General features: G+C 51.1%; 1 protein-coding gene across 1 annotated transcript in view; it reads right to left on the bottom strand.

Annotated features, from left to right (window-relative positions):
* The window catches only part of LOC133350007 (rho guanine nucleotide exchange factor 17-like), a 119,633-nt gene extending 95,650 nt beyond the window's left edge, over window positions 1–23,983 (bottom strand). The window contains 4 exon segments of the mRNA XM_061563949.1: window positions 16,980–17,831; window positions 17,833–21,493; window positions 22,147–22,392; window positions 23,848–23,983. Of these exon segments, the coding sequence (XP_061419933.1) occupies window positions 16,980–17,831; window positions 17,833–21,207 (4,227 nt within the window). The 5' untranslated portion in view covers window positions 21,208–21,493; window positions 22,147–22,392; window positions 23,848–23,983.
* Window positions 23,984–27,940: the final 3,957 nt, after the last annotated feature.

Here is a 27,940-nt window from a genome sequence, read left to right as displayed (position 1 = left end):
ATATACACAGTTTTTTTTGCTGTTTTCAATCCAAGTGGCCTTGGCATCAGATTTGCTTTTTCTGAACAAGTAAATTCAGGCGGAGCGTAAATACGAGCCGTAAATGATTTAGACCGTCCCGTTGGTACGTCGCTGGGTCACACACACACACAGAGGTATGCGCGAAGAGATATCCGCGTTGACAAGTTCCCAAAAAAACCCCCAACAACATTTGATTGGCCAATATCCTAAAATACTGCAGCACTCTCTGTATTGTTGCAGATTTGTGCTGCGCAAAAGCCTCCCAAGACAAACAGAGGTGGGGGGGGGGGGGGGGACGCTTCTGGCTCGCGTTCACTCGCAGTAGAGCACCGGTGGCAAACCTCCGACTCTGCGGCGGTGGCCACGGAGACTTCACGATGCGTTAGAGCAGCCAGCGTCTCTCTTCACCACGATTTCAATTCAATTTATAAGTAAAGAACGATGCCTTCGCGGACACCCACTCTAACGAACGAACGAATGTAACGAATGACAAAAATGCAACAGAAATAAGCCGGGGAGCGGTTGCGCTGGCGGCGGGTCGGCACGCCTGCGATATGGAAAAACGCGGCTGACCTCAATTTCATTCCGGCCCACGGCTAACATCAGTGGCGAGCGGATACCTGGACTGGACAGGTCCCAGAACACCCGCTACTTTCATTCACCGGCATGCACCGACCAGCGTGGTGAAGTACGGCACGGTTGGCTATGTACGGTGTGAAAGACGTTCAACGGACATACATACAATGGCCACGACCGACACGGCCTTCATCCAGCAGTAGACTAGCATGGGTTGGTTTTTCGTTTTAAAATAAGCTACAAAGCTCGTAAAACAGCGAGGCCGCTCCCCCCCCAAGGGCACGGGCCAGTTCGAGTGCGCGTCCAGAGACGATTATAGTCGTCGTAATACACAGCCCGGCAAAATAAACAGTTTACGCATTCCTTCGCTCTATTTAGCGCTCATTTTAATATTTGAAGTTCTTTTCCGAGCCGTTTTGATTGGAGATTTCCGCGCCCTACACAGGCTTCGTGACATGCCGACAAATTTCTTTTTAGGGATTTTTATTTTTTGCTTAACGCTGACCCACGGTTTAAATCAAATAAACCTCCACTCACGGGCATAGCACTTTTACCGACTGCCACTCGTTACTGCAGAGGCCCCGTGCCTGCCGCAATCGGCAAACTCTTTGTCACGTATCAACTCCCCTACTGCCAAGCTAATGAAGTTCCCACCGGAGAGAGCCTGCCGACGATCTCAGACGAGAAAAGGAAGGAGGATATTTTGGACAAAGGCGAGAGAGAACCTTGTGGCCCCTAAAAGACTGAATAATGATGTCTGCAGATTCAACCTCATCAATCAGCTTTGGAAACCTCCCCCAGACACGCATGCAGCCTTTGCCTATTTCATTCAATCGTCACAATGATCATTATTTTTTTTTTCAGCTGCCAGTTCGACAGAGGGCGATTAGTCTCCAGGTACGAAACAAATGATTCGGTCACGTCTTGGAGCAGGTCAGCATTTGTGCCACACATCTCGGCTAAAAATGCCTCCTCCCAAAGTGTAGCAACTGTGTTTCAAGAACTACATTATAACTTAGCCGGGTGGAGGTGCATGCGTGTTGGGGGCCGTCCATAAACGACGTCACGCGATTTTGGACGATTTTTGACCCCCCCCCCCCCTCGTCACACGACGTCACAAAAAGTCAGACCCCCCTCTCAAATATGACGTCACAAAGCTTTGCCCACCCCCCAAACCATATTTCCATTTTTAAAATAAAACATGCTTCAAATCGCTTTAAACTATTGTCATTGTAGTGCGTATTTAATGTGGCGCTGCACTCTGATGTTGTAGGAGAAAACATTTCTTAAAAAGTATATTTAATTAAGTAGAACGTGTTGTCTATATTTATTTAAAGTTGCGCATTTTGATGAGACGTCACATTTCTCAAACCCCCTCCTCGTCCCACATCGTCACAAATGTCTGACCCCCCCCCCCCAGGTGCGTGACGTCATTTATGGACGGCCCCTTGCTGCGGGAAATGGCAATGCAGCAGTTAGCGACAAAGCCTCGAGTTCGATTCCCGCTCACGGCCAACACCCGTGATGATTATCGGAACCCGGTCCTGGGCCTCCCGGTAGGTCGACTCAGCCTCAAATGAGTACCTGCCGCGGTGTGTAAACATCGCCACTGGGGAGACAAAGGCGGTTGGGCGTGGCGTTGGCCACCCACCCCCTCGTGTGCTGTGCCGCCCTTCATGTGCCACTCGCGAACAGCACTTGCCCCAATGGTGAAGGCTACAAGGGGGATCTTTTTTTTGTCTAGTTTGCGCGTGTGAATTTTACTCGAAGCTCTCCGAGTGCTGAAATTCCCTGCAACGCACAAAGGGTTGACCACCAATTTTATTGCACGCAATAAATACTGTATTTTTTTCCCCCTCTCGACTGTAATTAAGTCACAGCCGTTGAGCCGCAGCCACCTGGAGGAGTTTTTTGTTTTTGCTGCAAACAAATCTAGCCCCATGTCACCTCCAGCCACCCTTCGCCATGAAGTGGAGTGACGTCGCCACAGCGCTTGTGCCAGCCTAGGTGGACTTTGAGGCCACGGGAAGTGTCGAAGGCTCGCTCACGGAAGGGCCATGGGACAGAACCCAGTGGCCAGGGGTTGACCGGCTGGCAGATGCACCATCTGGATGCCCCCTACCGTGCCAGCTTGCTGCGACGCTCCTCTGGCCCCTCCGCTGTTGTTGGGAGGGCGGCCGCCTCCACCTTCCCCCTGTAGCGTCCTTCACGAGCCTCGGACCTCTGTCCATGAAGCGCCACGTCCACCTTATTACACCTGGCGTGGACGCTACCCAGAGGGGCGGGCGGGCGCGAAATCGCTTAAGCGGGTGGGGCTGCCGAGCATCTAAACAAAATGCTGACACGGAGAGTCAACTCTCTTTTATGTTGTCCCCCCCAAAGCGAGAAACGCTTCCTTACGGTGCAAATATTTGAGGGGGGTCCCTGCTGCTGGGGACACGTGACCAGATTCCCTCGCCAACCGCGGCACAAGTCGAGGAATGCTCATAAGGAGCGAGCGGCCGCGACACTCGGCTCCCTGACAATGTCCCGTGATCCATCACGGCGGCGGCGGCAGCGGCGGTGGTGGCGGCCAGGATTAGCGCGCACCTACGCGGCCTTGCGCCAGCGCAGCCGTGGGGGGCCCTGAGACCGCCGTGGGGGGGGGCCGAGAGAGGCCGCCGCCGCGACGCGTCGCCCCCTTCCCCCTCGACCCGCGATGATGAAGTATGAATTTGTACATCCGAGGCAGAAATAGAACAAAGACTGACGACAGTCGGGTCTTGTAAATGTTTGGACACTGGGCGTGCGGCGCGGCTGATGTATGCACATATAAGTTCATGCATTCCTGAGCGCGAATATTTCTTCTATCTGATAAACCGCCGCTCTAATGCGTTCCCCAGACGGTTTTTCGCACGACCACGCAGCGCAGGACTCATTTCGCCTCCACATTTTTTCCCACCGGCCCGAGCACCCCTGACCGCCTCCTCCCTCTCCCGCCGCTACCACCAGCGCCCTCCCACTGGCCTGCGGGTGCCACCACCACCACTACCACAACCACCACCACTACTAACCACCACCACCACCCCGTTGCCCGGGCGCAAAGCCGTTCCCTCGCTCCTCCTCCTCCTCCCAACAAACAAACAAAAAAACCCTCGCGTGAAACACAACTGCCCTAGGGGCTTCCCAGTGTGGCGCAAAGCTGTTCCAAGGGGGGTCACGTCAGAGTCTGTGCACTTGTTTTTGCCTTCACGCAAAAGGGGCATGACAATAAATGCGGCAATAGCACAACAACAACGACGACGACAAATACAATCTTTGAAAAGCCACCTCGTGGGAAAAATGTAAAAATAACCACCGGTCAGGATGTGTAAATCATCGTCGTCGTTAGCGGCGGCAAAATATTGTTGAACGAAGGCCTCTTGAAGCTGGTCGAGTACAACTGTGATGAATTTGTCGATTCCAGGGAAGTTATAACTACGTACGCGAAGAGGACACGTAGCTCAGTGGTGTAGAGTGAGCGGCTCGAATGGGCAGGTTACGAGTTCAACTACTGGTCGGTGGGGTTGACTCAACCCATCATCCCTCTACGGTCGATAAAAAGAGTTGCGGTTTAAGTAGAAGCCCCCCCCCCCCCCCCCATCATGTGAATGTGGAATTTCCACCACTGGCTCTGGGCTGTTAACGTGGAATAAGCACTGTCTTAATACTCATTTGAGCAGGAAATCACTTTTGACTTTTTAAACATACCTGCTTATGGGTAAGTGCAACATTTAAAGTGGAACAATGCGTAAAAAAAGAGGCACGGACAGATGCTCTTGGAAATACGGTAATCCCTCATTTTACGAGGGAGATGCATTCCTGAAAAGTGTTAAGCGAGGAATCACTGTACTGAATGGCATTTGCACTGTAAAAGCAGCCTGCAGTCGTCCCATGTTTGGACGATAACTGAGATAGTGTAGGCCACCGCGTACTGTATCCTTCCACGTACCGTGTTGTACCGCTCAGCCACGCAGCTCAAGAAAGTAGTTCGTCGTCGACCGCTCAGAAACCACGTTATAACGGCGCGCGTTCCGCGTTATAACGGCGCGCGTTCCGCGTTATACGCGATAAGCGAGGCTCGTACCGTGCCTAAAGAACAGAGGAAGGAATGCGTCCGATGTGAAGATCGAGCCGTGAAATCAGCTCGAGCGAGAGGTGCTCGGTGGATCATTACTTCGCTGCATCGTGGGACATGGCACCGGCTTGGGGAGGGGCCTTCATCCAGCGGTGGATCGATCGTGGATGATGGTGATGAAATGACTCGTATCCGTGACGATGCGGGGGTGCTTACTGGTGGATCACATTACCCCGCACCTGTACGTGAAAATAGCTCGCGATGTTTGCAGAGGTAGCCGCGGATAAACACAGATAATAATAATAATGACTATTTCGTGGCACGTTCAGGAGACCGTTCTTTATCCATAACAATCATCATCATCATCATCAGCGGCCATGTTCATTCTACTGCTGAATGAACTCAATATGATGTTAAGATCATAAGTTTACCACAATATGCAAAGTGACGTCAACTGCAGCATCCTCCGGCTGTTGAAGCTTATTCCCCGGTCAACAGCAACTTCATTTTCTCAAGGTCAAATAAATCGCCCGCCCCCCACAAAAAGTCGCGCGTGTCATCGCCGCGCAATTTTCACAGCCGTGAGACCGCTCGACCCCTTTGACCCCCCGCCAAGTGTAACACGGGGCTTGCAAAAGGAAGGCATTCTCTGTGTTGCAGCGCCACGGTAATGTCGTGCAATGTATTATTATTACTTTCCGCCGGGGCAGTTTCGGGGGTGGGGGGTGGGACCTCGGCTGTTGTGACGGCTTATCCCACTCGCCCACCCATCATTGTGACCCACCGCGGCAAAGAGATAACGCGACACGGTTTAACGCAGCGGCCTGAAAGAGAACAGCTTTTTTGGCATTTTTCGCTCATGGCGGGGGTTACACTCGTCGCCGTCTGCCTCCGCACCGAAGCTCGAGTCAGCCCCTGCGATATTACCCGCAGGGATGATGCCGCTCGATGTATTGTGGTTAGCGGCAGTGGACTTGCAATCTGGGGGGGGGGGGTCATCGGTTCACGAAGCGGTCTCCCCCGCTCGGAAAGTTGCAACGATGACGGTGCAAGAGTTTCTCCTCGAGCCCTCGTCTCTGTCCACCCGGCGATTAAAAATTGGCGGGCGCCACCGGGCGAATCGATCGGCAAGCCCACGTGCAGCGGGGCATAGTGTGGGTACGACCGGCTCTTCCGAGACGTCTGGCTAGCAAGGAAGAGCAGGTCACATACCGCCAAGAAGGCCTGTCGAGAGCTATCTCTAGCTAGCGGAAGCCCTTCTGCCAACGAGACATGCGAGGGCTGCGCCTTTACTTTTTGTTATCCAAAATGCAATTCTAAAATAAAGGGTATTTCAAATTTGCTGCTCCTGCTATTTTAGAGTAGCACAAAAAACTCAACCTACAACCTACTCACGCGGAGGGCGACCAACCTCATTGTAAGTCACGAGCTAAGCGAGGTTGAGCCTGGTGGCTCAGGTGGGCGACAACAACAGGTTATAGGCCTCTGCCAGGCTATGCGATGGGCAGCAGAGGGCAGCGTAACAAGATCCATTATTGCGCTATACTTCTTTATCTTTGCGCTCACTCGCCTTCACCAACGCGCGCCGATCAGCGTGACGAAGGACAGTCGAATAACACCCACGACCCGCACGGCGCAGGGGGAGGCCCTCATCCTTATCGGTACGTGTACACGAATACTGTGCTAAGTAAAACAAAAACATTAAGTATGCTGTAAGAACAAGTTCTGAAATTTGAGCAGGGGGGTGGGGGGGCGAGGTGGTGGATGGAAGGGGGGCGGGGGTCGCACTGTGGGATCCGATCTGCTTCATCGGCACGCTGGTTTTCTTAAACAACTCGCGTTTCCGTTGTTCTGTAAAATTATCATTTGCCCGCAAAGGAATGTATTTTTCGGTTGGGGTTCTCTCCTCGCATTCTTTTCTTCATCCCACTTCCCTAGAACAACAACAACAACAAAAAGCCGCAAAACGACCAAAAAATTGTCGGTGTCTCTCGAGCTGATAAGGAGTTCAAAAATGGCACCAGCCAACGGGACGAGGAGGGCCCCGCAAAGTTTGTGGTGGCGTCGGCGACGGTGGTGGTGGCGGTGGTGGTCGCAGCAAACAAATAACCACTTGAACGCGGGCGGCGGGAGGGCGGGCGAGCGGGCTCGGGAGGTCCAGGCTGGCGAGGGGGACAAACCAGATTGTGGCACTGCCCGATGTTTATCGGTGCTCAAACAGGCCTGTTTGTGCCGGAGTTTGTGTAAACAGGATAGGACGATTAAAAGCGGACCCACGCACGCACACAGGCAGCGGCGCAAGCTCGCCTGCGGTACACGCACGGTATGTCCGCGTTCACCACCCCCATCTCTCTTTCGCTCCCCTCTCTCATCCACTTTCCGCTCGGGTCTTGTTTATAGAAAGTGCTGCGGCTTTTGCAAACATCAGCGGAATAAGCAGTGAAACGAATTACGCACAACGTGGGATTTTTTTCCGGGGAGGGGGGGGGAGATCAGCGTTTGTAACGTTTCATTCAGGACCTCGCGTGTATTTTCTTCGCGAGTGCAGAAAACAACACGACGCACGCTCCTGTAATCTTCAAACAATCTTGCTTTCAGCAAATCTTGCAAATATTTTCTACAAATTGTTATTATTTTGCGAGTATTTCCACCACAAAATTCACGCTCTAAAATTACTTCGGGCAAATAAAACTTAAATGCTTCGGGCTGGGGTCAGGAGAATGTGTTTTACTGCCCGATACATTTCAAGTGGACTGCTGTGTGAAATTAAAGCAACAGCCACTTCGGTGAAGGTGCAGCCCTGATATTAATGGCAGAAGGGCCTCCACTGCAGGGGGACTCTATAGAGAACTCTGTCGAGAGGATATGTCGGCCTCTTCCTCGCCTGCCACACATCTTGGACGAAATGATGGGAAATACCCACGGTGTGTACTCACACGGCACACGACACGATGGTGTACCCAATTATACTGCTGGGCGGACAGAGGCGATGGGTGGCTGGGTGGAATTGTACGAAGCTCGCCGTGCCAGGAGATTGAACCGGGCGACTTCTGAAATTGCAAGTCCAGCGTGCTCACCATTACACCACGGTAGCATGCTGCCGCTAGAGTGGCCTGTAATCTTGATTAAGCTGCCAGCACAAGGTTTTAAAAAACATTTTTTATAAAGTAGCCCTTCCGTAGAGGGGCGCGTGAGGTGGAGGGGGTGGTCATTGGTTGATAGGGCGAAGACGTTTTTTTCAAGCCAAGAGCTCTATAGTTCATCAGATTGCTCCGGTATGAACAAATATTCTGACTGTAAAGAGCGGCGATTGCGCCGTGAGGTCACCGCCGAGATTTGAGAGGGCGCGCAATCGGTTTGCGTCATGGACGCGCACGCACTTTGTTTTGTTTTGAGAGCACATTGAAATACCACACACAACGTAGGGCTCGCCGTGTCTCAAACCTCACTGAGGGGGGTCATTCCACGATGTTCGGCCAACTCGTTTTTACGAGTGTTTTGCGCGCAGGAGGAAACTGGGGGTGGCCAGGGAAAGCCCACGTAAAACGAGGGGATAACACCCAAAGCGCTGCACAGATGGATTAAATCCACTTCGCTGCGCTGTCACATCCTGCAGTGCTCACAGCCCACTGCATTTGGGAGTTCCACACAAATCTGCGTAGCCCATCACAACCTCACCTCCCAAAAGTGCCAAATTACACCATCTGCTCGAGGCCACATAACCTAGGAGACACGGCCAGTCTCACCCAGACCTTGAAAGCTCAGCAGGTTTTGGTTTGAACAAGTTCTTGGATGGGTCACTACACAGCGTTCTTCACTGCAAGGCCTGCGGGCGACTGGCAGTCCCTGGTGGCCTTGAGTGAGGCCCATGACAAATACACAAATGTGAAGAAAACAACCCCTCCTGTCGTGCTGTCAAACCCCCAAGGACCCCCCCCCCCCGCCCCTGTCAATTAGTGAACAGCACTGGGTTACTACCATACGTAGCAGGCGTTAAGAAGCTTCTGCAGGGCAATGTTGAGGGCAACCCTGGGCAGTGCTGCAAGGTTCCCCATTGTACTGTAATTCAATGTTCACAGGTCTAGCTCCCCTGGCTTCACCAACCCGCACTGACCAGCGTGATGAAGTATGGTCAAATAAACCGCAGCGTCGAAAGGCCCTGATCCAGTAGTGGACTGGATAAAAAAAGGCTGCAAGTATACTCATGTCACCGTGTATTACATGCGGTAAGGTCAATATTGAATACGGCTTTGTGTCATTTGCCAACACAGCCGAGCTGTCCAGGCCCCAGCCACGGCAAGCGTAAAGGTCGACTCACGACAATAACGTTATTGTTTCACGCAGGCTCAGCACAAGCCGCTGAATTGCAAGAAGTCCTTCATGAAGATGTTTTTTTTATATAATGAATGATCAGTACATGTGGTGTTCGTGTCATTCTTACAGCGCAAGTTTATCCCGGAAGGGGCAGTGTTTCACAGACGGGTCTAGTCTGCCAGTAGGAGGTGAAGTTTTTGTGAGCGATTTTAGCCAGTTTCCTAGGAAAACTCGGCAATATGTGGGCAATTTTCAAATTTGCCAATTTCGGACTATCAATCCAGGACCCAAGTTCTTATACTCTTTTACAAACAACACCGTGGAATCTTTCAGATCCACTTTTGAAGCAGACGGCCTGTATATTTTTTTCGGTTGAATGCGCAACCAGTGATAAACTATGGCAGCCGAGATGCACAAACCTGTGCAATGAGCGGCAAAAATGCACGACCGATGGCGCGGCGTGTCTTCACCGAGTACAGGCCCGAAGGCCTTAAATAAAATGCCAGGTGGCCCAGGAAGCAAGCAGCAACTACTGAAGGCCTTACAGATATCAGTTGACACGTTCAATGCGGCTACGCTGCTGTGAACGGATGCCATGTTTAAGAGGCCCCCGGGAACGGCGCGCCAGGTGCCACCACCGCCGGATCACGCAGGTGAACTCGTAGAAAGAAAAAAAAACACACCCGGCTAGCTAGCCGGCTACAGGCACCAAAATCGGTGAAACTGGACACTGGCCAGACGGGGCAAATGTCTTGTGACGGGTGGGGTGGCCTGAGTGGCTGGGCGGGGGGCGGGATGTCAATTTGATGGCAGTTGTGGCACGTGCACTACGGTGTGGTGGCACACGTTTGCAATCCAGGCGACTTTAACTATAAATAGGGTTGGTGGACCCTGAAACGATGGGTCTGTCATTTGCAGGTGATGCACACGTGCATAGGGTGGGCCCACGTTATAGTACAGGACGTAGGTCGTTGTAGGCATGGGGTGGGGTAAAGTGACCCAAAAAGGGTTTGAGGCAGATAAGCCAAGCAAGACCCTATAATGATTCCCTCTGTTTATCCATGTACGCTGCACTGAGTTATGAGACTCGTTTTGAAGAGCGGCATGGATTTCAATGTTTGGCCAATTCCACGAATGAGTGTTTGGCTCGTGGAGGAACAAGTGTATCCCGGAAAAACCCACATTCACAAACACACACACGCACGAGTGGGTAATACTCAAAAGCTGCACACAGATAGGTACACGGAACTATTGTTGAACCTCCATCTTCTGGCCACCTTGCAGCCCATTCCTACAACACACCCAGCAAAGGCTGGTGGTGGATCACCCATCCAAGTACTGACGAGGCTTTAACCCTCCATAGCGCCAGCAATCACATGAGGCAGGGTGCGTGAATGCTTATTTTGTCGTAGGCAATCAATCATTGTGCCCATCTAATTTTCTATCGTTGAACTCCAATTTGGATGAATGCCGGTGATGACCCATCCAACAGCTAACCGGGCTCAACGCCTGCTGTGAAGCCGGGCGGACCTCGGGGCGATTTGGCACGCAAACCACAGCACGCAGAGTGAAATCGTGCCCATGCCGAAAATGTGCCTTGGGAGACGTTGATGATTTCCATGAGTAGCGAGTAACTATATCCGCGTTTTGGGCAGGATGGGAGGCATCCGAGACACAGGCCTTCACCGTCCCCACCATACGTATGCATGTTGAACTTCTTTTGCACCGTACGTAGCCAACCGTGCTAGTTGGACGTGTGGGCCCTTCCCTTCAACGCTACAGGCAGTTGAAACATCGAGTGCATTACAGGTTATTTTTTTGCTTACATAAGCAACATTCTGTGCCGTGTCTCCCCACACAAATACAGTATAATGTTCTATTTCACAGCATTTAAGACTTTCTTGCCCGTACTCTTTGGTTCTTTTGGTAAAGTCACGTAGGTATTCTTGCCCGTTTGCGCATTCTTTCACATGCCATCCCAAGTGCGCAAAGAAGCACTGGGCCGTGTATACGCTTGGAATTCCATTGCGAGACAGAAAGTGGAAAACATGGATTAGAGAACGTATGCACGAGTGACCTGGGAGAAGGCATCGCACATTGACCGTTAAAAGGAGGTGAGAGGGCGGATTGGCCAAGGAAAACGTTGCTTGACACTAAGAACGGTGGCGGCCGCCGGAGGTGACGTGCCCGAGTGTACGTCCACCGCAGAGATGGAGCCATTAAATCAGCTTGCCTATTGGACATCTGTGAACCTAGTGGACATCTGTGCAAAAAAAATTATAGCTCATCAAAATTCCTCCAGCACTGAGGAAGGTGGCGATGGCTTTGGGAGATCACAGAAGATAATGGTGACCAAATCACCCTAACTGTGCCCAATCCTCATCAGATCTCGGAAGCTACGCAGCGTTGAGCCTGGTTAGGACAGTACTCGAATGGTAGACTGCCCAGGAATACCATGTGTTGTTGCCTTCGGACTGCAAGGGGGTCAAGATAGGCCAGTACAACAATGGATTCTTGATATTGTGTATGTGGGAGTTTTGAGTAGTCGTCCCCTTGTATGCATGCGTTTACTCTGGCTACTCCGAGTTCCTCCCGCGCACAAAACAAATAGCCAAACATCCCAATGCAGGACCCTCCATCAACTGAGTCTTTAGACTCAGGTTTTTGCGGGTAAATAAAGGAAAATATTCTTATTCGAACTATTCTCTTGAGCGAGCAGGAAAATCATGCAACATCCCTCCACCGCTGCATGTCCCCAAAATCCTGGTCCATCTGTTTCTAATTTCCCACCAGTGTACACAGAGAGTAACCTTAGACCAACCAAAATGTGTGTTGGTGTTCAGCTGCATCTCCCCATAACCGTAAGGGACCAGCGATACAACAAAAGCAGAGAAGGTGACACGTAACATCCCAGGTCAAGCATACCAGAAAATCAAAGTCCTTACCCCGAAATAGTTTGCAAGAAAGCGTAATGCGCGTGCACCCGAAATACTGTACGCATTACATTACAACGCTGTGCAGACTCCACAATTAGTTTTATTATACACTCCGCAGTCCGCTACGAGGAGTGTACAGGAATCTTGGTGAAGTCGCAAAAAAAAGGCAAAGGTTGCCGGTTGGATCCGATCTCCTGGCACGGCAGCTGAAGTAATGGGCCAGTTTACGAAATCCCCCTCTGCCTGTCCCCCCAGCAGTATAAATGGGTGGCACGCCAGTTCGTCGATCGAGCAGGTCACGTGCCTTCTCTCTCTACACGTCTCTTATCAGACGTCTGGCCGGTGTGGAAGATTCGGTGACAATTCCCCTCTTAGAGGGGCTCACGAGAGAGCTTCCTCGAGGTCAGGGGCGATTTTTGCCAACAGTGGCGTGAGCACAGAAAATCGCAGGGCTGCACCTTTACCTTTGCTTTGCTCGTCACAGCTTTTATACAAACCTGGAGCACCACGATACTCCAGCGATGCGAGTGTGGGCTCTCAAGTTTGAGAGACGGACGCGAAGTAGTCGCAGCTAAAAGAAATGTGAACGGATGAAAAGGCAAAAAATATAGCAGTGCCAATAAACTAAGCACAGGTTTGCGAGGACACATCAAACGTTAAAAGTTAAGTCGAGGTTTTGCCTTGGCTTCACTGATAGGGCAAGTTCGACAAGTCGCGCAACCTCTTCAGCCAAAAAAAATAATCAAAATCATCCTCATAATACATGCGGGGTATTGTTTTGAAGATAACTGTCCACAAGCTTGTCTATGATGTAAATCAATGGCTTGATGCACACATAGAAATGAATGCACTACCACCACCATCCTAGCGTGGATGGAAAAAGTCAATTTGTCTGAATACGTCCGACATCGAGGTATCTTGCGAGATGAATTATACGCCATAATACGCCTCGAGCAAAATACCACGTTGTGATTTTAGACTAAAGAAGATTACCCACATCGTTAAGAGCGTCTCAAACGTACGTCCAAATCGCAGAACCGCCCTCCAGTGCGATCATAGTGCAGAGACCTTTATCAATCCACTGCTGGATGAAGGCCTCGCACCCCACGCTGTGAGGTTGTTTCAGAATACTTTGCAACGTCCGCCAGTTGTGGGTCGGCATGATGATTTACTGAACCAAAAGGGTCACGGGGAATCAATTTTCAGTGGACTTCAATTTGATTCACAATTTTAGATGTGCCATCATATGTCCAAGCATCAGGAAGCGAGGATAAACATGAACCACAACTAACCAGCAGCACTCAACTGGCCTGACTACTGATGAGCATCAAAAAGTCGAAACTCACATCCAAAGATTGCCAGTTTAAACAAATGCTTCTGTAAAACATTGCCCACAATGCCTTAGGCTGACAAAGTGAAAGGAAAAGTGAACAGTTAGATTGCAGAATTAATTTAGTTACCACAAATTAAATCCACAAAATAGCTTTCATGTTCCTAATGATCTTAACAATTAAGGCGAGATATTGTTTACATTTGTCTGGTTTGAAGAGAAAGGTTAATGAAGTATGTATTCAGACCTAATAGAATATATATTTTTAAATGTAGCCAGTCTTTTAAGTGTCTGGATAGTCTCCTGCTTATTTTTTTTAATGAGCTGCAACATAACTCCTGTTTCTCTTGCCAGCTGCATGGATGTTATCCAAGATCCAAAATAAAATGAATAATTTGTTTACATCGGGTCTCAGTGTTCTCCGTCTCCTCCACACATTGTGAGAAAGTCCCACGACAATATTTACACCGCCAGAAAGATAACTTTGAAAACCCATTCAAAAACACCGACTCTATAAAACTTATGAAATGCCTGACACTGATTAATGGGACTGCGTAGGGTTTTTTTTGTGTTCTTAGGTTTTTTCGGTAAAGTCACGTAGGTAAACCATTAAAAAAGTAAAATAAAATAAAAATCACGACGTTTCAGAGGCAACACAAGCTTCCATCCTCAGGTGGGAACGTGACAGCCACGACAGCTGTATCAAGTAAATGAGAGATTGCAGGAGCTGCCACTCCGTTTATTGTGCTGCTGCACAGCTTTCCGACGTGTATTTCGGGTTGTGTAGGGGACCTGTTTGCTCAGCCCGATGTGTTCGACGTTTCGTGCTGAGCAAACAGTTGCAACACAACGCGAAAATTACGTCAAGAGAAAACGTTCATTGGGATTTGTCACGAATCTCAATGCAAGGCCCCTCCCGAAAACGAGTCTCGAGACCCAGCGAGGCCTTCCCGGGTGAACTTGTGAACTAACTTTCAACAGGATTGGACAATGACTATCATGAGAATTGCGGAGGAGGACTGGTGTGAGAGGGAATGGGAAGGGTATCGGGAGGTCAGGGGAAGGATTAAAAAAGGATCAGTCACAATTATTACCGTTGATAATAACGATAATACTGTAATAATAGGATTGGAGGCATCATCAGCCAAACACTTGCCCGGATTTGCGGTTGGGCTGCAGGAAACCTTGCTAGACAAGTATGCCCAAGGAGATATTTAGGAAAAGCTGTTTGACCAGACAGAGGGATGTTAACTCTTCCACGCCCAGATTAACTTTCCAAACAAACCCACAGAGAGTGTCCCATTACTCCCAATCCTCTCTCCAGCCATGAGTGCAGGACTGACCGAATCACAGCAGGATGAAGATCATATCATTTTTTAATTATCATCATTCTTCAACATGTAATGATTTACTCCGCCTCCAAATCATTAAAGCGATGCAGTAAATAATTCTCCCATGTGTTTTCGGGTTGTAGTGAACGTGTGGTATTCCTGAAGAAGGCCCCTCCATGTGGATTGAAACATCGGACAGCATGCTGACCACCACCCGCGCGATACAACCCGAAAGCACTTCAGAAAGCTAGACGGCACATCCGTGAAAAAAAACGACGCAGATTTGAAGAAGGGCTGTGATTTTGTCAAACAATTCAATTGTTTCCATTGTGTAGAATGTCTAACGCTGGCTCTGTAGTGGGACCCAAGCACATAAAACAATTTCAGAATAGATTACAGTCGAATCTTACGCAGAAGACGCATGCAGTACGAGCATAAGGATCGATTTTAATCGATGCATTGTTACATGCCACCTTGCTATGGACGGCATACAGATAGAGAAACGTGGTCTTTCACGACAAAAACGGAACAAAAACCGAAACGTGGGCGCAAACACGTGCCTCAAATTGCACTGAGACACGAAAGCAAAGCACGTCGATGAGAGAACGCACACAAGTGGCCGACGTCAGTAGCACGGCCGGCTACGTACGGTGCGAAAGAAGTTCATCACGCAAAACATTCAAACTGCGAATGAAAGTTTGGCTTGGCCGTCAGGACACGTTTAGAAAAGGGGCGATGGCCGATGGGTTAGAACAGTGACGGAGTGGGAGTCAAGGAATGGGGAATGCATCCGAGGAGGCGAACACCGTGGAAATGCAGCGTTGAAAAAAATCGGCTCGTTTGAAGGTGCTAAACAAATTGTTGCATCACAGGATCGCGACAGATGGCAACGGATAGATGCATCCTCCATCCAGCAGTGGATTGATCATGGCTGAAGATGAGTGACAATGCTGATTGTTACGAGGCTAATTTGCTCCTCAGCGTTGCAGTCACTGGAGCGTATTTCTCTTTGCTTTGCTAACATTTTATATGTACTATGAAAAAGGAAATCAGATCTCGCTTAAAACCCAAGAAATGTGCAGCTCGTTAATGGGTTAGTTTTTAAACATCGGGGTCCCGCGCCGTGCAGGAATGTCTGGAATCGCCGTTCCAACGCAGAGAGGGCTCAGGCTGACCCAGCAAGCCGTTCACAACACGGTGTCACATGTAGCTCTAAGCTCTGCCGCTGTCTGGCCACTGTGAAAAAAAAAATGCAATCAATCAAGGGGCGATGATGACAAATTTGTCCGACGTGGACAGGCACCGTCATAAAAAAAACAATTCATTACAGCACGTGTCAGTGTCTTATGTCTTTGTTTTGTCTGTTGGGCAGTGGTGGCATTATACATCCAGCTACCCGACTTCGATTCCGGGTCGCAGCTAAGATCAGTGGGCGAGTGATATCAGAACCGGTCCTAGCCCTCCCCTAAGTCGACTCAGCCTTAAGCAAGTGCCCGGTACAGTGTGCAAGCATCAGCACTGCAGATACAATGGGGGATGGGTGTGGTTCTTGCCACTCCACCCCCTCGTGTGCTTTTCTGACCTTAATAGATGCTCGCTAACACCACTTGCCCCAACATGTTTTGTGTGTTATACACAAGACCTTTATTTAAACTTTTTTTTATTTTACCAGCTATACAGCTCTTTTTCAGAAGCGACCTGGCCACAAATGATAGATTAACGAAGTGGCTTATCATGTGGATATTTCTAGCAGCCAAATACTCTAAACGCATGCTTCTAAATGTGGAGGGAAAAAACTGAGGACTCGGAGAAAAATCCACACGACCAAACTCCAAATATACGTTCCTCAGGGTCGGAATCGAACCCACGACCATCTGTATACCAGGCGAGGTAGTTAACATTTCACCACAGTGGCACCCCATCATCTTTGTAGTGCCCGACCTGTGGTTGTGACGCACCATGACCAATGCTTTTCCTGTTGGAGTGTGCAAGAATTGGAAGGAGCGTCTGGAGTGGCTGGTGGGGGTGTGGCAAAGAGAGGGTTCGGTAAGACAGTCGGGACAGTAGGGGTGGCATACCTACGACCCTGGGAAAATAATCGATGAATTGTCAGACTTTATGGTCGCGATTCGATGAAATAATCACTGCGGCGGATTTAACAGCAGCAAGGGTTCATGTGAACTCATTATACATAGTGTATACAAAAGTCAACAGCCGTGTCGCGAACTTATGATTCGATATGAATCGAAGACCCGGCATATCGTTACACCATCAGCAGACGCTTGCAATGTCACCGCATAATAATCATAATCACCCACGCAATTGCATTTGTCACACCCGATACAACGCTGTGTACCATTAAACCGAGCACTCACCACTTTGGCCTTGACGATTGGCTCCACAGGAGGCGTCTCCTGGGCCCGACTCTTGCTCAGGGTCTGCGCCGTGGAGACGGTTGCCGTGGGAACCACCTCCGACGTGGCCAACTTGACCGAGGGCACCCGGGAGACACCAGCAGGGGATCCGGCTGCCGGTACTACAGCCACCACAGATGTGGCTGCCACAACCGCTGTCGGTGCCATCGCGTTGACGCCACCGCTGAGGTTCTGCAGCTTACGCTGCACCAGGCCGCCATCCGGCGGGTATCCGGCGGTCGGCGTGCAGGCCGCATCTTTCGCATAATCGTCCGCCGGAGGCCTGCGAATGAAGGCCGAGGCTTCAGAACGGGAGCGCTGCAGTTCGGTGGCCGCGCATCTTAAATCCTCCACGGATAGATCCACGTCTTCCGCCGTGGCAATGAGGTCTTGTTGGGACTGGTCGTCTGACGCCATCACCCCGTCCTCCTTCCGCCCGCCCTCGTTCTGCAGCACTCGGATGCTTCGCTTCTTGGAGTTCCGCCGCACGATTCGTGGCGACAGCAGCTTGGGGTCAAATCCTAGGCCCTGCATCGGGGCGTGGAGAGAACCCACCCCGTAGTCTTCGTCGCTGGAAGGCAACGGCAGGGTCTTCTCGGACTGCGAGCGCGGCTTGCCGAAGTCGTCCGGGTCACCGGGATCGTCCGCTCTCTTCTCGGCAAGCGTGGGCTCGCTGCGCGCCGACGGAATCCCAGCGATGGCCTCGGTCTCGCTGATCGTCTCCGCCAACAGTCGCGACCCCGTAGCCGCCACCATCCCCCCGTCTCCGCGGCGGCTCGGGTCGCTCAGGGACTTCTTCTTGACCACCTTGCCCGTTGCCCCTCTCGTCGACCACCTTGTCCATGGCGCCGGGCTCGTTCACGATGTTGTGGATCATCGTGCTGTAGTCCCTCACCTCCTCGCTGCACACAGAGAGGTCGCTGGCCGCGCTCGCGCCGCACTCCGCCAGCATCGTGGCCGACGATCCCGGGATTATCCCAGCTCGCGACGGCCCCAGCGAGCCGAGGAAGTTGCTGTCCACCGGAAAGATCTCCGTTTCTTCGGCGGCCGGACATTTTCTGTGGGGCATCGGGTCGCTGAGCGAGCGGTAGCTCTCGCCGTTCGATTCCCCGTTGCTCCCGTTGCTCGAGTCGGAGCCGTTGTTGCCGAGGGTGGAAAACTTGCGACGCCGCCGAGACGTGCTGGGTGTGAGCGGCGGCTCCGCCGACGCTGGACCTCCACCCTTGATGTCGCCCTCCATGGAGATGCTATCCACGCCGCTCCTCACCGTCGTCACAACGGTCGGCGCCACCTCCTTTCGGAGCCAATTCTCCGTCTTCTCTTGGCCATCAACCTCGCCGACCCCACTGAGCTGCCTCGACTTGGCCAGGCCACGGTTGTAGGGGCCTGCGACCGCCCCCGTCTCCGGCTCCGTCACAATCCCCTCGTCGGTCATGCTCGACTCCTCTTCCTCCAGGTCCTCCAGCTGGGGCCGCACACGGCGCAAGCCCTCCAGCGACCCCATACTCCTGAAGCCGTCCTCGCTTTCCGCGCTCATTCTCAACGCTTCCATCATTCCATCTTCGTCGTCCTCGCCGTTGGCATCCTCGTTATCGTTGTCGTAAACCCAACTTGCGACTTCGCTCCCAACTCCTGGGTAGTTCCGCGGCGCGTCGCCGACAATCAGCGGCTCCTGGTGCGACGCACACGTTGCCACTTTTGAGGCAGCCTCGCGCTTTGTCCGAGGTCGGTTCTCCAATGCTTCCATGACTCTGGCCGATAAGCTGCGTCCGCTGTTTTCCCCGACCTCCTTGCCCTCCGAGTCGTCGAAGGAGTCTGGCACCGTGAAGTTGTCAGAAATGTTGGCGTTGGATAGGGACCTCTCGCTGTTGATGCTGCTGTTGGACGCACCCATCTTCGTTTGGCGAAGTGTTTCGGTGAGCTCCTTGAGGGTCAGCCTCCCTCCAAAGCTCGCTGCGGTGGAATTCTCAACGCAAAGCATCTCCCCGTCCATTGCCTCAGTCTCACTTTGTTCGGCGGGCAAGCTGCCATATGACCCACTCCTCTCGCCGGAGTTCCTAACCTTCAGGTTGGAAAAATCTGACTTGAGATAACTAAGCAAGGCCATGGTTTCTGATGTGAAATCAGGGTTTGAGAGAGATTTCCTGTACAGCGACTTCTGTCCAGTCGACATCCCAGGCTCCTCAAGCCCTTGTTTATCTCCCATAATTCCAAATGGCAGCTTCGGCCTGAGTCTCACATTACTCTTTGTCAACTTTCCCATTCCTTCGACTTCAGAGTTCTTCATCATTCGTCCCACGCTCCCAAAAACCCAGTAGGTCCTCTTGGTGTCCTCCTCGGTCAGCGTCTCCGTGCTCGAGTAGCGGCTGCTGCTCTTGGAGCTGTTGGCCGCGTTCAAGAATGACTGCAGGTTCACCTTGGTCACTTTGGAGACGACTGGAGACACACCGGGGTTGTCGGGCTCAAAGGACGAATCTCTCCGGGCACCGCCCCACTCCTCCCTGTGTCCGTGCAGCCCTCTCGGCTCCTTACTCTTAGGCAACGTCGCGAATCCCGATACACAAGCCAGGTTGATGGGGTGGATTTTTTGATTATTATTATTGAAGGTGCTTTTCGGACTTCCGTTTCCCGGGCTTTGTCCGTGGAACCCGCCCGGCATAGCCGTCCTCCTTCTGCGCAGCGTCGCACTGGCAGATAGGTCGCTATCAGAGTCCGAATCGTTCTTCCCCCCTTCCCCAAAAGAACTCTTCTTTTTACGAATAGGCCTACGTTTTTGGCTGTTTCTGCAGAGCATTGGTATTCGGGCATTATCCCGGTCTCTGTCAGTAGATTTCTCTTTCGAGTCCGAGCCATCCCTTTTCGCTGTGGCCCACTCTCTCCGACCTCTATCCAAGTCTTCCTCGGCTCCAGAACTTTCCGTGATGGAGGATACAGAGCGCAAGGTGGAGGAGCTGCACCAGGACTTCAAGCTCTCTGCCCCATCCTGCGAAGCCCTTCCGTTTGGGCTGTAGCTCGTTTGCGGACTTGCTTGCACACCTGCCACCGCCACGCCCCGGTGAACCCTCTTGCCGCCGCTCCCAAGCTGAAGGGAGCAAATCCGTTCGAGACGACTCCTGGTGACCTTTGGCTCAGGGATGGGACTCAGGGAAACACTTCGACCCAGATTTCTCAAGCTTCTTCCACTGTCGGAGTCCTCGGGTTGCACTGGAGTAAGAGTCGAGTTTTTACCAGAACCTTGCGGGCGCGCGTAATTTATCTGCCTCTCCAAAAACGAGGGCAACCACCTGGTGCCATCCGGCTTGGCGTTTGTGGACGCCAGCGCTTGATCAATTTTGCCATCGGACGATCCAAATGCATTCAGGTCATACATGTCAGACGTGGAGCGGTGGGGTTTCCTCCGGTTTCCTTCACCGAGGAATCTGGCCTTAATCTCAGCCACACTAGGCCAGCTCATATCCTGGCTGCCCGTGACACTCTCACCTGTGGTCCCCTGGACATGACCCAGATGCTGGTGGCTCTGTGCGTCCAAAGCTGAAACATCCCCCGGGACATCTCTCTCCTCCTCCAGGTGCACCTCGGGTGAGAGCGGCGGAGGTGCTGGCGAGGATGTTGAGAAGCTCTGGACATGGTCTGAACTGGGCTCCGAGCTCATCACTGCTGATACCGGAGAAGCCGGAGGCAGCGATGACGTTGACGAAGACAACTTTGGCTCCGCAGCCTCCACTAATTTCCTCTCTCTCGCAGCAACACGTTTCGTCCCAGAGTTGACCACCGGTATGTGCGAGGCAGGAGGCGAGACGGTTCCCCGCCTTGACGTCCTGTCCAGAGGTTTTGAAGACCCGGCCTTCCCAAGCGCACCTCCTCCTCCAACTGCAGACGTGTCCTCCTGCGGAGAGCCCTGGAAGTGCCGCGACAGCTGCAGGATGGCTGGGGCCACATTGTGCATCTTCCTCACCGGCGGCGAAGCGGCGATGTCCCCGACCGCCTTTGTCTTCTCTCGGCGTGAGGGGGCCACGACCCTGGTCCTGGTGGCCTCTTCTGCCTCGGGGGCACGCATCCCTCCGCGGGGAGCTTGCTGTTGCTGCTGCCCGCCAGCACGGCCCCCTATGTACTTGTTGTAGACGGAGCGGTACTGAACAGTGCTGCTGCTGGCCTTGTCTCCGGCCCGCCTGCTGCTCTTGTCTGCCATGGCTGGCGGAGCGGGGTTTGGTGCCTTCAGACTTTTGGACAGCGAGAGCAGCAGAGGAGAGGCGAAGGTACCCCCCCACCCCTCACTCTGCCCACCCACCCCACCGGACAGCAGCAGCGGCAGTGCTTGTGCGGTGGTTGAAAGGACGGAGATCCCCCAACTATGAAAGGTCAAGATTCACCAGCGCGTGTGTGACGAGCAAGCCTGACGGTTGGCAAAAGTTCATTTTCGCCTTGAGGACGACGAGAAATCCCTCCCGACGTCTTCCCTCGCGAGCGGCGGCGCACTGCAGCGAGAGTTTTGAAAACAACTTTAAAAGAAAAACTAAACTCACAATAAAATCCAAACAACAACAACACGCACACGACGAGCAACCTGAGACCGATCAACGACGTTCCTGAACAACAGCCGTGATCACAAGGCCGTAATTATAAAATATATATGGGGGGGGGGGGACACATCCCCCAATATGCTCAAAATGTCCCCCCCAATATATTGTTATAAAATAGATTTCTGTTTATATGATTGTGGCTATGATTGTATTTTATTAATCCCTAATGTCTGCCATTACATACAATTAAACAAGAAAAGGAAAAAAGAAAAAACAGAGCAATGCAATACAATACACTGTTAGACATTATTGTAAAAAAAAAGTCCATCCTATGTGTTAGTGAATGTTTTTATATTTTAGGCAGGAAATGGCAGGAAATTAGTTTTCAAATTTCGATTTTTTTTCTGGGGGGGCCCAGACCCCCTGGAAGATTTGCCCCCCCCCCCCCCCCCAATGTTGACTCCATGGCTATGGCTTTGCGTGATCATAACCGCACCGGTTCGCAACTCTCGCACTTTAAAACCAAGCCGACAGACACCTTGAGCGACAAAGGACCGATGAATTGTTACAGTCATCAACAACAATGTGAACCCATCGGTGATGCTTACCGGGATGATCTGGCTCCTGCTACTGCTGCTGCTGCGGGCTAGGTGGCGTCTCTTGCGGCAGGACCTGCACGGCGCTCTTCGACTTTTTGGAACGGACGCATCACCGAGTTGCGGATGAGACGCGAAGTCCTCTCGCCCCAATGATTCCACAAGACGACACTCGATGATTCCACGAGAAGACGATGATGGAGATTCTTCCGCTACCTCCCCGTGAGCGAAAATTAAAAAAAATGTTGTCGTATATATCTATAATTGGGGGGGGGGGGGGAGGAGGAGGGAAAGACCAACAATCCAGAGCTAAGATAACGAAAAGTAGCAGCAGCAACAACAACATGCACCACCAAACTCTCAAAAGTCTAAACTCAAGCTTTGTGTGCTGGGTGGAAGTTGTAGTTTTGTGCCGAGCAGCACGCGTGTTATGTGTGTGTGTGTTAGTGCGTTATGTGTGTGTTAGTGTGGTTGTGTGTGTGTTAATGTGGTGTGTGTGTGTTATGTGTGTTAGTGTGTTATGTGTGTGTGTGTTAGTGCGTTATGTGTGTGTGTTAGTGTTATGTGTGTTAGTGCGTTATGTGTGTGTGTTAGGTGTGTTACGTGTGTTGTGTGGGTGTTACGCGTGTGTGTTATGTGTGTTGTGTGTTACGTGTGTGTGTATTGTGTTAGTGTTACACATGTGTGTGTTGTGTGTGTGTTGTGTTAGTGTGTTACACGTGTGTGTTGTGTGTGTTACGTGTGTGTGTTACGTACGTGTTACGTGTTAGTGTGTTACGTGTGTGTGTTAGTGTGTTACACGTGTGTGTGTTGTGTGTGTTACGTGTGTGTGTTATGTGTGTGTGTGTGTTACGTGTGTGTTGTGTGTGTTACGTGTGTTAGTGTGTTATGTGTGCACGTTGTGTTTGTAGCCTACCCACAGAATGATCGCTTTGCCTGTGTACGCGTGTCGTGTGTGTACGAGTGGTTTGTTGTTGATGATGATGGTGTTCAACTAACACACACCACACACTTGCCCCGTACACCCGAAGTTAATGATGAATGGTTCGGTCAGACCCCTTTTGTCTGTGCGTGTGCAACTCTGTGTATGTGTGTGTGTAACTATCTGTGTGTGTGTAACTATCTGTGTGTGTGTAACTGTGTGTGTGTGCAACTCTGTGTATGTGTGTGTGTGTAACTATCTGTGTGTGTAACTGTGTGTGTGTGTAACTGTGTGTGTGTAACTCACGTGTGTGTGACTCGTGTGTGTGTAACTCTCCAGTCTGTGCGTGTGCAACTCTGTGTATGTGTGTGTGTAACTATCTGTGTGTGTGTGTAACTGTATGTGTGTACAACTGTGTATGTGTGTGTGTAACTCTCCAGTATGTGTGTAACTCTGTGTGTGTGTGTAACTCACTTTCTGTGTGTGTAATTCTGTGTGTGTGTAACTGTGTGTCTGTGTGTGTAACTGTGTGTGTCTGTAACTCACGTGTGTGTGACTCATGTGTGTGTGTAACTCTCCAGTCTGTGTGTGTGTAACTCACTCTGTGTGTGTGTAACTCTGTGTGTGTAACTGTGTGTGTGTGTAACTGTGTGTAACTGTGTGTGTAACTCTGTGTGTGTGTAACTCTCTGTGTGTAACTCTGTGTGTGTGTAACTGTGTGTGTAACTCTGTGTGTAACTCTGTGTGTGTGTAACTCTGTGTGTGTATAACTCTCTATGTGTGTAACTCACGTGCGTGTGTAACTCTCCGTCTGCGTAACTCTCCGTCTGCATATGTGTGCAAACTATCTGCCGTCTGCACAACTCTGCCGCCTGTGTGCAAACTCTCTCCGTGTGTGTGCTGGTGGTGGTGTGTGTAGATGTGGATGTGTGTAGATGTGGATGTGTGCTAGGAGCTTGCCTCTCTCTCGCCCCCAGAGACTCCGTGTTGCCGCGTGTCCGCCCACTCGGGGGGTGGGTGGGTGGGTGGGGGGCACGACGTTGATTGTGTGATTGATGCCAGGAAGTTCACTTTAAAGTCACTACAACCACCACCACCATCAACCCCCTCCTACTACCTCCTCCTCGGAGCCACGAAACGAGACGCGCAAGTGATCCTACTCTCTCCCGAGTCAGATGTGTCTTTGCTGCGCATTTGGAGGGTGTCGTCTCTTCGCGATTCTTTAACAAGAAGTTATTGTCAGCAGAAAAAAAAAGTTCGAGCATTTGTATCGATCCATCGATTTTGTTGGGTTGCATCGCCCGACTTTGGGAATCGATTCGGTGCGATTGAGTTTGGCGTGACCACCTCCCCGGCCGCTAGAGGCCGCTACAACCGATTCGCTGATCTTTGATTCTAGTGGAGGTTGCACGCGGTTATTAAAGTTACGTAACGATCTATGGGAAGTCCTCTTTCTCCAAAGGCCAACTTTCGCAAACGTATGAAACGTTATGAAACAAATACGTATATATGAGAATAGGTGGTGTACCCTTTCTGGCAATAGAACAGGGAAGTTTTGTAAAGATGTTCAACCAACAAATGTAAACATTTTTGCAAGGAATCAAGTTCGCATTAACCGCACGTACTTGTTGTGAACTTGCGAGCTAACGTGGCTCTGATAATGCTGGTAGGAATCCACTGGTTCCACCAGCCCACAGGGGATTATTGTGTCCGTCCGTCGTGCAGGGAGGGGCTGGTGGGGAGGGGAGGGTGGGGAGGGGCTGAGTGGGGAGGGGCTGGGTGGGGAGAAGCTGGGTGGGGAGGGTGGGGAGGGGGTGAGTGGGGAGGGGCTGGCTGGGGAGGGTGGGACTGGGTGGGGAGGGTGGGGAGAGGGTGAGTGGGGAGGGGCTGGGTGGGGAGGGACTGGGTGGGGAGGGTGGGGAGGGGCTGAGTGGGGAGGGGCTGGCTGGGGAGGGAGGGGCTGGGTGGGGAGGGGCTGAGTGGGGAGGGGCTGGGTGGGGAAGGACTGGGTGGGGAGGGGCTGGGTGGGGAAGGGCTGAGTGGGGAGGGGCTGGGTGGGGACGGTGGGACTGGGTGGGGGAGGGGCTGGATGGGGAGGTTGGGGCTGGGTGGGGTGGGGCTGGTCACCCCGTAATGTCCTTATAAAACTCAACGTTTAACCTACTCACGCCGGCTTGTGCTCGCCCTCACAGTCGGGCATATTTGCGGAATACACCACGCCGCCGTTGACCCTGGCCATTGACCGAGCAACCCAACGTTCCTACCAGCTCCCTCCGCAGGAATGTGTTTACGTGGCATTATCTTTGAAACTGATTGGCCTACACCAGAGGCAGCCTTCTTTAAGGCGAAGTCTCACCACCAGTGCCATTCCAGAGAACGCCAAAAGGCGAACAGCACAATAACAATGCACTACCAGAGCATTTATATCTCGGGGTGTGCACCTTTAAAATCGGACCTATTTGCCAGTATCAAAGTACGAAACAATACTTTTTAGAAGCGACCAGGCCTCACTGCTTAGGGAGGCCCTTGCCCAGCGATGAACCGTCGATTAACAATCCGAGAAAAATATTTTTAAAAAACATCAACATTTACAAATTATGGGACCTCCCTTGCCAGTATCAAAATTTCAGAATATATTTGACCCTTTCTGGCAGTAAGTTTCAAAGACAATGCATATACCACCAGAGCATGTTTTTTTTGTTTGCATGTTCACCACAAGCATATGTGGTTAATGCAGACATGATGCCTTGCAAAAGGTTTTTGTTTGGTGGTTTAACATCTTAACACGTCTTATTGCCAGAAAGGGTAGAACCTATTCTTATAACATTTCCAAAGTTGAGCTTCAAAAGATAAAGTTCTGCACTGCGTTAAAGGTTTCGCGATAAACACTTCCAAACAATTAAAGGAGGACCTCTCCATCATCACCTTCCATGGAGCGTGATACTGTGACTCTTCAGGCAGATGTTAAATTAAATGTATGAAGCTTACTACTGTGACGTGTTAAAATCTCTGGCACCTTTCCCTGGTGCATGTAACACATTGTCCACATGTGTACACACATGCACAGACAAAGACCCCCCGTGTAGCCTTAACAGGCTGTTTGGGCAAGTGCTGTCTGCGAGCACCAATGAAGGGCGGATTGACGCACACGAAATTGGTGAGGATATAAGCACGCCCGGCCGCCTTTGTCTCCCCAGTGGCGAAGTTTAAGCATTAAAACCAGGTACCATTGTATACTGAGTCGACCTAGCTGAGTCGACCACATGCACACACACGAGTGAGTTTAAAATATATTTCAGAATCGGTTTAAACTCGCCACTTTAATTGCCATGATTTAGGGCGCCCGTTGAAACGTCGCACGCATATAAGGTTACTCGTATTTTAAACTTCGTGACTTTTCGTTTTTGACAACACTTTCTACAATCGTTTCACTTGTTGACACGAAACAAAATGTGTTTTCGTGAACATGTCTGGAATTACACATCGCTCTGGTGTACACTATTATTGTTGTAATAACAATTACTCACAGCCCTTTGTGAATCCGAGACTGAGTTGATGGACTCCCCCCACTCCTCATGTCAGTCACGGTAAGTGGTGACCATACCCTCGTCATCTAGCTGGTCAGTCGGGATGTGTCAAGGGCTGAGCCCAAGGCTGGTTCAGATATCGCTCCCTCACTGTGTTGTTAGCCGTGGCCTGGAATCAAACTCAGGTTGGTGGATTTTCTAAACCACTGCGCCACCGCTCCCTCAACTCGGTGACTACACCACTTGGAAATCCCTGGTGGTCTTTCATCCCATGTACGAACCTGGCTGAACCCTCCGTAGCGTCCCAGCTCGAACAAGATCTGGCAATATAGGAGGGTCTGGTCACAATCAATTACAATGTTTGATTGGCTGAATTGATTAGATCTTATGCTTGCGTGTGATCATATGTTCAGGTGCTAAATTGCAATGTGAAGGTCTGCCAGCCACGACGAGAGGGCTTCAGGCAGTAGCGGATTATCCCAGTAGCAAGATTAGCTACATATGCTACGGGCCCCGCGTTAAATTCTTTCAAGCTATCAATTCCGGTTCAGTGATTCTGCACTTGCTCTATTACTATAGTACTATACCGCCTTCAACTTTTATGAACGACTGAGTGTTTAAGGTTAGCTATTTGTCGTATAATCTGGCTGTGTAGAAAATTAAAAAATACAATTACTTTACTACTAAAAATTGTGTTTTAATATTCACGTGTTTTTTTATTCAGGGCCCCTTTATAATATATGCTACAGGCCACGCACTAGCTTAATCCGGCACTGGCTTCAGGAGACACATCGTGTAGTTTTGCCGCTCCTCCTCCGTTGAAGGATCGCGGACTCGTGGTTTACTCTTTGGCCCATAGTTTGGGTTGCATGTCCACAGTCGTTCAACTGTGGCGTGTCTTTAACTTTCCTTTCATGAAGGAGATGTGCGCATTGGCCTGTTGGTGTTCTCACGCGGTTGATGGTTACACCGCTGTCTTCGAAGAGGAATATCAGAGCCAGGTTGTGCGATGTTTGTGTCTCCAACGAGGTGTTTATTCTGGACGTCTGCTATTGCCGCTAAATTCATTTGACAGGCCGATCATAATATCGCGCATAGCACAGCCACGCAAACATTGAACGGAGCTGCACTTCCACGCTGATGTCTCCACCTAGTGGTGAGAACTCACCCTGTGTCCCTCGCCCGCTGATTCTCTATTTAAATCAGCAGCGGTGGGGGGGAGGGTCAATTTACAGGCTCCCTTTTCCCCAACATGGGCACATTTTTTGAGGCTGGTGATGGGTTATATCCTTCTAGGGTTCGTGTCAGACTTGTGGGCTCTGGGACTCGTAGAATAAGTGTACACGGTGAGGCCTGC

The sequence above is a fragment of the Lethenteron reissneri genome, chromosome 32 (genome assembly GCF_015708825.2).
Source record: "Lethenteron reissneri isolate LAM-NWPU_2019-01 chromosome 32, ASM1570882v1, whole genome shotgun sequence".
Lineage (NCBI taxonomy): Eukaryota > Metazoa > Chordata > Hyperoartia > Petromyzontiformes > Petromyzontidae > Lethenteron > Lethenteron reissneri.
Note: the sequence above shows the minus strand (reverse complement) of the source record. Positions and strands in the feature narration are given on the sequence as shown.